We start from the raw sequence: 12437 nt of genomic DNA on the forward strand, positions 1-12437 counted from the left end.
AAAGAAAGCCAAGGTGAATGTATTTCTTCACTACAGGTAAAATCCAAGCAGCATGGTTAGCTCATTACACTAGAGAAAAACACTTTCTCTTTCCCTAAGGGAATCTTTCCATCAAAGAGGGCTTTAAGCTCTCCCACTGTTCTCTAAGGAGCAAAGACAGAAAGTAGCACTGTCTCCGAGATCAACTGAAGTGTCCACATGCTGAACTATTGGCCTGTCGATGTAATGAGGTGGAATTGGCAGCTTTCACCTCATCAACCGTGATGGGAGTTAGAAGGACGTGAAGGAAGGAGAACTTTTATTAGCATGAAGGAATCTCTGATTCTCCCTCAAGTTTCACAGCCCATAACCCTCAACTCATTTGGTAAAAGAGTCCTATCTTTTAAATCAAATAGTTACTAGGTATGTCAAGTTTTCCCTTGCACAGCATTCCTTCCATGCTGATTTAAATACGAAGTGATAAGAAGTTGTGTTTACCCTTCTCTCAAATTGGATTTTAAAATGTTAGCACCAAGTGAAAAATTTTAAGTCAATAAAAAATCCTTCATTCTTTCATATATCTATATCTATGTGTGTACACACACACACATACACACGCGCGCGCGCACACATGTGAGCTGCGCAGGTATATGGGTGTGTGTGTGCGCGCGCGAGTACGCATAGGTTTGTAAGAAAGGCCAGCAACAAACTGAATGCAAAATCTGCCTTACAGCAGAGAAAATCAAACTGAGTCAAAATATAGGAGCTTAGATATCCAGTTAGATAGTGGAGATAAAAAAATGAATGCTACAAATAAAAAACGAAGTAAAGGTGTTAGATTAACGGGAGCTGGAAGAGGAAGAAGAAAATTTTAGTTCGAGTCTAGATTTGAACAGAAATATGAACAAATGGCACATGGCATAAACAGGTCTTATTACAAGTTCAAATCCTCAATTTGAGCTATAAGCAACATTGGTGGACATCTCTGAATAGTTCAGATGGTACTTTCTGCTTTTCAGGTTTCAAAGGTCTACACTATTTTTCCTCAAAGACTGACAGAACAACCACAATCCTCACAGCCTTTCAGGGCTTTGAAGTCCTAGATTTTAAAATCCTTCAAGTATTCATGAACCATTTTAGAATGGAGATTCCACATGACTAGCCACATTCCTAGTGGACCAAAAAGGAGGAAAAAAAAGGTGGAATGACTAAAGTGAAAAGAGTAAATGAAGAAAAAGAGAGGAGAGAAGGAAGAATTGAGCAAGATAAGACTGAAGACAAATGTCAGTTTCACTTGCCTGATTAATAAACGAGAAATCAAGATTGAAAGACACTTAGGCTTCAAAGTTAACCCAGCTATGTTCCTGACCTGTTTACTTTCATGGAACACTTGGACATTCACCTTGTGGGAGTTTCATCTGACAAAAAGCCTCTTCCATGTAGATCAACCAAGAGTCTACATTTTTAAAAAATTCTAAATTTTTCTCTTTTCCTTTATATGTCACAGGCATTATAATTACAGAAAAGCCATTCCCATTGAAAATGCTATAAATGTATATTCTCTTACAAGACTAAAGGGAAAAAAAGAGATGACTCCAGTAGCACCAATTTTGGAAGGATTTTTCCAACTAAATCAGTACTTACCTCACCGTGCCCCATACTAGAGGCTGCAGTCAATGCCTGCTGAAGAGCCTGGCTTTTCCTTAACATGCTTTGCTGATAAGTACTAGCTGCCCAGTCATAATTCAGCAGGAATTTAAGGATGTCGCAGTGTCCCCGTAAAGCACTGTGCACTAATGCACATTGGCCTTTCTTGTCCAGGTGATCAATCTACATTAGGGAAGGAGGAAGGAAAGAACCACACCATCTGACTGTTATTCTTCTGAAAGGATTACAGGAGTACCTTGATTAAGAAAAGAAACATTCCAGAAGTACTGTAAGCAACTCAAATTACATTTCAAATGCACTAGAGGCGCTCATTATTTTAAAGCAAACACAGTGACTCTGTAAATCTGAACCTTTCTCTGCAATGCATGCAACTATTCCCTAAATAATGAGTCATAAATTCACATTTCCACGGCTCAGGTTTCAGCTTGAAGTACAGTACTGTACCATCTGTATGAAAAATGAATTAGGAAGGATCTGTGTGACTGTGGACAACATGAGCTGCCCAAGATGCTCCTGGCCTCAGTTTCCTCATCTATTTTCTCTCTGAAATTAGAGGATTGGATTAGATGATCTCTAGAGGTCCCTCTTGGCTTTAAATTCTTGAACTATGAGAAACCATCCAAAATCATTCCTTACTCTGTATGTTATCCAAACCAATACAACTTTTAAATTCCTTTGCAAATCTGCAAAACCATAGACTAAAAACCCACACGAAATCTAATGTAGAAAGTTTTGATTTGGTGGCATACTCATGTCTCTATTTGCTTGGACATATATGGACCCATGAGACAGCCATAGGATGTTTCCATGTTCACCAGCAAAAACTAGGACAGGGAGCAGCAATGAAAGGGGTGGAGAAGAGAGGTATCTGAACAGCACTTCATTAAAGTGTGAGCTCATAAAGTGTTGTCTACTCTAACTCCAATTTTTACAGAAGTGGATACTTCCTAAATATGACAGAATCAAAAGTTGACATAGGCCAATAGTTCTTGGGTTAGTGGTCCTGTCCCAGAACATATGAGCTACGAGGTTTTAAGTGACAATGGAATATGGAAGATATTTCTGTCTTCTACATTCCAAGAACCCATGTCCCTACATCCATGTATAAGAAATTAAGTTACTGTTTAAAACTATAGCATTTAGGAATATATGGCCCTATTATTAATCCCATTTTAGAGTGGAGCAAATGAGCTAGGTGGCACAGTGGATAGAGCACTCAGCCTGTATTTAAAAGGTCTGTATTTAAATCCAGCTTGAGACACTTACTAGCTGTGTGACCCCCAGGCAAATCACTTAGCCTCTGTCAGCCTCAGTTTCCTCAACTGGAAAGTAGAGATAATAATAGCACCTACCTCCCAAGGTTGTTGTGAGAACTGCATGAGATGATATTTATAAATATTTATTAGCCTAATGCCTGACACACAGGCATTTAAAGATATTTGTTCTCTTCCCTATAGGAATATATGGAATAAGACTACCTTAAATTATTCTTAAATGTAATTCCAAACATACTTGCCTTTGTAGGAAATTGCAGGCCCACTTTAAAACTACAATCACAGACCCAAGTAAAGGCCTTAAGGCCCACAAAAATGCTTGTCCATGCCACCATGATGGCTAAAAGGGACAGCACATCAACTTTCCAGAAGGGAACAGGCATTTATTAAGTACCTACTATGTTCCAAGCACTGTACAAAGTGCTTTTTACAAATATTATCTCATTTGATCCTCACAACAATCCTGTGATGTAGGTGCTATTATTATCCCCATTTTACAGATGAGGAAACAAGGCAAACAGGTTAAATGACCTGCTCATTGTCACACAAAAACTGTCTGAGACTAAATTTGAACTCAGGTCTTAAGGATTCCAGTTCCAGCATTCTATCCACAGCACCAATAGCTGCCTCTGAATGGATGCTATTGTCAAATTAAGGTAGCCTCATTATGATTCCAGATTCAGCAAAAACCCCATCTTATTAGTATAATTTTCAACAAAAATGATTCAGAAAATCTGAAACAATATTTATGAACCACTTCTGTCATTTTTACCATGCTTCTGTCTATCAGAATTTGTTAACATGGGGAAAAGTCAAAGAAAAATGGAAAGTTTTCACTCCTATTATTACTCAAAAAGAATTGCTTCCCTTAACTAAACTCTCATGATAAAATTATTCAAATCAATCTATATAAAATGATCTTCATTAATTACCTGACTTGGCTCCCTGGGCATGGAATATCCTCTTTCCTCTTTGTAGCATTCAAAATGTCTTTCCAACCTTTACAGGCTAATTCAAAAAACACCTCCCTCATGAAACCTTCCCATTTAGAAACAAGCTTCTCTCCTGAATCTCACAAAGGACATTTCTGTTTCCTATGCGCCTGACACGTAGCCAATCATCTATGGTTCTCATATCCTCTCCCTTACCAGAACATAAGCTCCAGGAAAGTTCTGCAACAATACTGTTTGCTCTTCACAGGTACTTAACAGGTGTTTGTTAAACTCAATACCAACCCACTGCTCTACACAACAGGATTTTAGAATCACAGAACTGTAAACAAGGGAGGGCCCTGGCAGCCATCTTGTTCAACCAGTGCCTGCAGGGAAGAATCCCCACTTTAACATCCCTGCCAGGGGATGTCCATTAGCCTTGGCTTGAAGACCTCCAACCAAGGGGAACCAAACAGGTTCATGGTAGTTCAATCCACTTTTGGACAGTTCCAATTCTTAGGAAGTTGCTCCCGATTTCAAGCCTAAATTTGTTTCTTTCTAACTCTTACCCACCACTTCTAGTTCAGCCCAGTAGAGCCAAACAGTACAGGCCTAATCCCTCTTCCCTATGATAGCCCTTCAAATACGTGAACCCAGCCATCATATTCCCCCCAAATTTTGTCTTTGCCAGGCTAAATGTAATAGCTAGCACTTATATAGTGAAGGTTTGCAAAGCCCTTTACAAGTATTATTTCCTTTCAGCCTCACAACCCTGGGGTAGGCCCTATTATTAATCCCATTTTAGAGTTGAGAAAATGAGCTAGGTGGCACAGTGGATAAAGCACTCAGCCTGTATTTAAAAGGTCTGTATTTAAATCCAGCTTGAGACACTTACTAGCTGTGTGACCCCCAGGCAAATCACTTAGCCTCTGTCAGCCTCAGTTTCCTCAACTGGAAAGTAGAGATAATAATAGCACCTACCTCCCAAGGTTGTTGTGAGAACTGCATGAGATGATATTTATAAATATTTATTAGCCTAGTGCCTGACACACAGGCATTTAATAGATATTTGTTCTCTTCCCTATTCAGTGTACCACCTGGTTGCTCAGTTCTTTCAGTCTATTCTAATACAACATGGACTGGAGGTCTTTCACTATCATAGCTACCCTCCTCTAGATGGTATCTCACTTACTGATGTCCTTAAATCTTGGTGCCCAGAAAGGAAAATTAATGCTCCAGAATTCAGCACTTCTTAAACTGTGGGTCACAACCCCATATGGGGTTGCAAAAAAATTGGCAACAATAAACATGCAATGACCAAAAATTAATTCAAAATCACATGTATAATAAATCTGAGGTGTTTCTATCAGCATCTGCCCCTGTTGCATCATGCACCTTCACTGCAGCCTTGGTTCTGAACACACAGAATGTACACCTAGCACTGCTCATGTCCTCAGGCCATGCAACACCAATGAATGCTGCCAAAACGTGAAAAGGGGTTGCGAGTAGAAAAAGTTTAAGAAACCCTAATCTAGATGAGGTTTGACAAGGAGAGAGGGGAGTGCGGTTACCTCTTTCTTATTCCTAGCAATTATACTCTCTTAATGACTCTTCCCAAGAGGTTAGCTTTTGAATATTATGAAAGCAATGCAGTCTTAAAGCAATGCAGAGCTCATTTTAACCTACCTTAAAAGACAAATACCTAAAACTCAAAAACGAAGGATATCTACTCTATCTTGAACACCTTATAGTCAACTTGGGGTACTATGCCGGGTGGGATATCAAGCTTCTCAGGCAGCTGAAAAAAATCCTAGCAGCAACACCTAAATGCTTACAAATCCAGCTACTGGCCACTTTTAAAGTAATCCAGAGTCACCTGCAGTATTGTATCTCTTTTTGCAGACTAAGAAAAGTATCCATTAATGAGCAACCCATATGGTGAATCTCTCTGCTAATATATTTACAACTCAGAGTGAATGGAATGCACAATAAACCACTCCAAATCTGAAGCACAACCTGTTTTTTCTTCACACTGCATTTTTTTTGGGTCAAATTTTACAAAGCAGGGACAAAAGACTTCTCCTGCATATTTAACACACACACACACACACACACACACACACTCTCTCTCTCTCTCTCTCTCTCTCACTCACTCTCTTCTCCCAACCCTCCATTGTACCGGGATCAAGGATGAGAAGAAATTAAGTCTACTCCCCTTTGGGATACAAGTACTCTCTGTCTTCAAGTAATGTAATAAAAACACATCTTGTGTGCTCCTGCCACTTACCCTTGCTCCCTTTTTGGACAGCAGAGAGACTATATTCATATGGCCAGCAGCTGCTGCATAGCAGAGTGGGGTCATGCCATTCTCTGACATCCCATCCAGGCAGGCTCCAAATTCCAATAGAAGAATGACTACTTCCTCATGGCCAAGGTGGGACTGGACACATAACACTGGGGCATTATTTAAAACTTCCGTCCTGTAGTTTACATTGGCTCCCCCCAAAATCAGGAGACGGCTTACCTGTGGGACAATTACCAAACAAACTTTGTGTATGTTACATGCTTAAAAAAAAAAAAAATTCACCAACAATCTCCACATGTTCTCTTATTCTTTTGTAACATTTGAAAACCTCACAACCACTAACAATGTATTTCCTAACCTTTCTCCTCTTCCACTTAATGCTTTAACTGCAGCGTGAGAACCTGTTATCCTATCCTTATAATGAAGTTATGACCAGAGAATTAAACAACTATGTAGCAAGAACAAGGCTATGGTACCAGATAGAAGAAAGGCATATGTGCTTTTCATTTATCAAGAAAAATGGGGAGGAATTTACTCAAACAAAAAAAGGCAAAGATTTTTAGTTTGCCCCTGAAACTATGACTGCGAACAAATTCCAATAAAGCAAGCTGTTTGTTTGGCCAGTTGCTACATCATCACCTACAAAATAATTCTGTTGCAGATGTTGATGAAAGCTGCTGGTCTACAGAGAAATTGTTTCTTTTTCTAGAACTACTTACAGTATTCACTAGCTTAGAACCAGCTATAATTCATAAAAAGTAGCCACTCCTTTTTGCTTATTTCAATTTCCATTTTTTAGATGGAAACTGCTCCATACAGGGTCACAAAGAGTCAGACACAGACTCAACAACAATAAACTACAAAGAAACTGGTCAAAAAAGACATTTCAACAAAAATTTTGTAGTTTGAAGCCAGAAAACAATAATTGCAAATGCAGACAAAAAGAGAATAATTTATTCTCTAGTGAGACCCCCTAGCAAGGGCTGGTCACATGTTATGTGAGTGCACTGATTAAAAATTAAATTTTTTAAAAGCACCAAAAAAATTCAATGATAGTAAAATCACATCTAATGCCTGGGTAACTGGACTGTTACCTAGAAAGTGGAAAATGGTAGCGAGAAGTAGAGAAGCCTTGTATGAAATGATGCAATGCAAAGCTGGCAGAAAACAGGAGAGCAATTTACATAGTGACCACAATAATATAAAGGAAACAACACTAAGAAGCTTCAGAACTTGGATCAATGCAAGTGCCTAATTGTGATTTCAGAGGAGTAATGGTGAAGCATATATTGCAACTCTCAGCAAAGAGGGGGTAGATTAAAGGGTGGAATGAGGCAGGCATTTGCAAATGTCACCTACATGCTGGTTTTGCTTCACCACACTTATAATACATGGGTGGGCTCTTGAGGGGATTCAGTTGGATAGAGGGGAAGGAGTAAAAAAAAGAATATCAATTAGATATTTTTTAAAATGTATCTGAAATACAATGGAGACGAATTCAAAACCCTATCATCAACATATAACAACTTCAAGGTTACTGAAGAAACTGCAGGGACAGGTTACCTACATGTTCATTCACCAGGAAGAGAAATAAGTCAAAAAGGAAGAATAAAGAACATCTGGACATCACTTTGCAACCGTGCTTTTCTAAAAAATATCTACATATACACAGTACTGTGGCAACTTACAAATTATTTGTTCCGTTAGGGAATATTCTATAAAATCCTAGCCATCCTTTTCATCATAAGTAAATACTGATTAATAAAATATCTAAAACTTTTTCTCAAAACCACCTGTATTTTTCTTAGCTTTATACCCACACACACTCTCTGCCTTCCCCAATCCCATCCCCAACTTCCCCAGTAACATTATAATGCGCTGGATGAATTCAAGTTTCGAGAACACAAATTCGTGTGAGCGCTCCATACATCCACACAGAGAAGAAGCCTGGATGATGTATTTCTGGGAATTGGCATCTGTCACCACTGGGGCCTGTGAAGGTCTTCTAGAAGAATCTTTTACAAGCTTTGGCACAAAGTCATAGACCACAATAAGAAGTCTTTAACGCCTATGGTATTAGAAAAGCAATACTAAGAACCTTCCATCCACACTTTAACCTTCTGGTTTTCATATTATTAACATGAATGTTCTTTGATGTTAAATTGTAACATACCCTCAGACTGACTCACCTGAGGGCAGCTTTGTAACAACAATAACAACTAGCTTTTGTATATCCTTTGAGGTTGGTGAAGCACTTTACAAATATAATCTCATTTGATCATTACAAAAATCTCTAGGAGATTAAGTGGTATTATAATTCATATTTTACAGATGGGTAAAGTGAGGAAAAGAAGGGTCAAGCGTATCCTATAAAACACCCAGTACCCATCACCATGTCTTGCATATTGTAAGAGCTTTTGTATTTTACCTTTTTACTATATAAATTTACTATTTTATTTTTATTTTAAAATATTTTATGTGTTACACTATAAAAATGCCAAAAGCATTTTTGACTAGCCTGTGAATAAGGGATAGCTAAACGAGGCCTTCTCCAGAAATTAATCCTTTACCATCCATCACCATTTCTGTCCATTGCAGAAGTAAAATCACAGCCTCCTGACTCTAGCCAGGAGTCCTCTAACCTCCAGACACCCCCACTCCTATCTGGATCTTTAGTTGTTAACAGAAACTGGTAGAATGCAGGGCAGGTTATGGCAGGCTCTATAATGTCTTTAGGAAGGAGCTCTGCGTCAAGAGGCTGAGATCCTAGACAAAGATCTACCACTACTAACTAGCTGGGCAAATCAATTAACCTTTCTTTGTACTTTTGATTTCATAATTAGAGAAATAGAGAAGGGAAAAAGAATAAGCATTTATATAGCACCTACTATGTGCCAGATACTATGCTAAGCACTTTCTTTTAAACAAATATTCTCTTACTTGATAATAAAATAATACCATCTAAATTATTTATCTACCAAATTTTGAACAACCAAGTAGAGTCAAGCAAAACAAATCATTGGTCTTACCTTTCCTAAGAGCCAAAGAAACAAGGCACTAAATTATTTAGCAGAGCACCCCAGTAACAATAACCTAAATTTTATCTCCAACTCTTTTACTTGGGTATTGAAATTTTCTCCCTAGATACAGATCAATTTCTTCAAGGCCTGGTCTAGTTCTTCTGAGGTACTCGACCTCAGATCACTTGCTCCTCTACATTGACATCCTGTAAAATTTTAATTCATTTATGCTTGTTATACTTCCCAGGAAGAAAATATCTAATCACACTGTCCCAGTGCTGTTTTTCTTTTAACTGATATGAGAAATTCATTTGATTTATCATCTGATTTTATGAATCACTCTTTAAAAAGCTGAATTCCAGTTTTCACATAATGCGCTCTTCCAAGAATCACAGAATGTTGGACACGAAAGGAATTTCAGAGGTCATCTAGTTCAGCACCAAGAAACTTGGCTTCCTTCATATCTGCCTTATAGATATGAAACATTAAGAGAATGTAGTGTATGGCAGAAATGAGGCTTAGACCAACCACTTATGATGTATTCTACAATATATTTAAATGGATATGTGATCTTAATATTAAAGATCATATTATAAAAAAGATAAGCAAATTATAAAAAAGAGAATGTAGTATGCAAATTATACTGAAGTGAGTGTGATTCCAATTCTTAACAAAATCTTAGAAAGGATCATTGAAGGGAATGGTTAGCAAACATCTAGGAAGGGTGGTGGAACACAGCAAAGAATCAGCATGGCTTCACCAAGAACAAGTTGCTACAACAGGTGAATGTGACAGATATAATTTACCTACATATCAGAGAAGCATTTAATGAGGTCTTTCATGCTATTCTCATAGAAAAGAAGAGAGAAATCTGAGGTAGAGGTACAACTGAAGTATAATTACGTGGATTGTAGCAAAGAGAAAAATTTACAAATTTAGGTTTGAGTTATTGGGAAAACTTCTTAACATAACTATCCAAAGTCAAAATGAGGGGGGAGGAGATGGACAAGGAGGAGACTATAAATCTTTCCGTAAAAATTTTTGAGTACAATGTTGAAGGGATTCCTTTTATTCAGGGACTGGTTGGCCTTTAGGCACTCTTAGATACCACTTAAAACTCAGATCTTGTGACTATATGAACCCAACAGGCAGAAGCAGAGGGAAGCTGTTTCGCTGACTACTAGAAGCCCAACTTACCTTTTTCTCTATCTCACTTAGCACACTTCCTTAAAAGATATTCTACATTAGTCAATTACAATGTTATAGAGAGGCCTGAAGAGACCAAGAGAGTTCACACAACCTAGCCGTTTCAGAAATTCATGATAGATATTCCCTATGAACAACTGTTTATGGTCTCATCCAAAAGCCCTCATCTGACTATGGCAAATGGACATGTAAGCTTCTAGAATTGATACTCATCCTCAATGGAACGAAGGGTTCACGACAGAGTGTTCCTAACTACTCCAGAATGGCCCATAGAGCAACATCCCCATTTCAAACTGCTGTGTTCAAACAGGAATGCGCAAATAGTTATACCTACATTTCATAAATTACAGGGAGCTTTTCAAAATCAGTCTCCAAGTATGTTACAGAGGTGAAAAGAATTGACACCATGGAGCTGCTACATATATTTCTTCAAACAAAGTAAAACTGAGACAGTTGTCTTAAATTTTAAAAAGCTTAAATAGCTATTTATGACCCACCAAAAGGTCTATTTGTTGTGAAAAGATCATCTATGAAAGTAAAAACCGGGGGGTTCTACTCCTGGACAATACTTGGAAATGAAACCTTTTAAGTCCCCTCCTCAATCTATTAAATGTTACAAATAAAACAAAAGGAGCCAACATAGAACCCTGAAGAGCTTTGCTGGCTAACCACCCCTGTGAGCAGGAAACCACAGGCCATAAGCCCAGGTGGTTCCCCAGCTGTGGAGTACTCCCATCCTGAAGCCCAAGGTTTCCCTGGACCAATTCCAGGTCTTGAAGGTAACCAGAGGAGACCTAGGTTATCTCTCCTGTGGGGGAAAAAAAAGGCTCTGATCTGTTTTAGAACATAGATCGCCTGAAAAGAAAACCAACCTAAATAAAAACATCACCTCCCCTAACCCAGGGTATGAACAGATTGAAATCTCCAAGGTGGAAGCCATCTGGAAACAGATTCTCCAGAGGCTCAAGCCAGGGAAGCACCCTCGCTGTCTAGCAAGTTATTCACTCACCAGGCTATGTTAACAAAACAATTCACCCAGTGCCTTCATTTATATCCTGGCATTTGTTGTCGGGGGAAATAGTGGGTCCTTTAAGATTCCTGGCTGGAGAAAGAGGTTGAGTTGGGTACAAAGGGCTGAGAGTCCAAACTGCAAGACTGAAATATGTTTGCCAGGTCAGAGGAACTCATTCTATTTAAATAAAAATTTTAACATGTAATCTTTCCTTAATGAGTTAAATCACTTTAATTTACCCAAGTGGCAAACTGTGATTAGTGCTCAAAATGGCATATTCATTCCTGTTATAAAAACATTTAATACTCTTAAAAAAAAGTCTCTTAATTGCACACATTATTTTAAATTGTAATTTGTTCAAGATTCTGTGAAGCATACAAAACTTTTTTTTTCCTTTCTTTTTAAGGATAACAAAAATAAGAGAGAAGAAAAAAGTGAAAAGTGGGTGATTTCATGAACAACTTACATAACTGTTTAGTTAGGGGTAGGCAGGAAGAAAGTATTTAAGAGTGAAATTTTACAAAACCAAAGCCTCCAAAAGATCTCAAAACTATTAGGGGAAAAAAAAAAAAGAATTTATGGTCAGGTGATCAAACTCATTATATAAATTACCCCTGTTAATTTACTGTTTGGGAAATATTGTTCATCAAAAAGAGACATTTCACATTTAATTTCTCTATTTTTTAAATCACAAAGATAATAGAAATAAAAGTAGTACATATCAGAGAAATTAAAGGAAAGAATGACAAGTTTTCAGTGTTGACAATGCATTAAGTAATGATGAACTCAGATAAAAGCATAAGAAATTTGGAGCTGAAAGAGTATCTGAGGACATCTCCTCCTACACCCATTATTTGATGGATGAGAAAACTGAGACCTAAAGAGATTTTAAGCAACATGTTCAAGAAAGGGTATAGGGTCTTTAAACATGGTTAATTATTTAAATGATATTCCAATAATTTTTACCTTTTTTTTTTTACATTTTGACATTCCAATTTCCAATTACATTCCAATACATACCATTTCTTAGTTTTAACTTCA

The 12437-nt window shown here is 37.8% G+C and overlaps 1 protein-coding gene across 2 annotated transcripts in view; it reads right to left on the bottom strand.

Annotated features, from left to right (window-relative positions):
- The window catches only part of TANC1 (tetratricopeptide repeat, ankyrin repeat and coiled-coil containing 1), a 265490-nt gene that overhangs the window by 35125 nt on the left and 217928 nt on the right, over positions 1-12437 (bottom strand). For both annotated transcript variants that reach the window (XM_027866155.1, XM_027866156.1), the window contains 2 exons: positions 6141-6377; positions 1624-1809 (listed from right to left, as the gene is read on the bottom strand). In XM_027866155.1, the coding sequence (XP_027721956.1) occupies positions 1624-1809; positions 6141-6377 (423 nt within the window). The remainder of the gene's footprint in view (positions 1-1623; positions 1810-6140; positions 6378-12437) is intronic.

The sequence above is a fragment of the Vombatus ursinus genome, unplaced genomic scaffold (genome assembly GCF_900497805.2).
Source record: "Vombatus ursinus unplaced genomic scaffold, bare-nosed wombat genome assembly UNPS02014779.1, whole genome shotgun sequence".
In the NCBI taxonomy this organism is placed as follows: Eukaryota; Metazoa; Chordata; class Mammalia; order Diprotodontia; family Vombatidae; genus Vombatus; species Vombatus ursinus.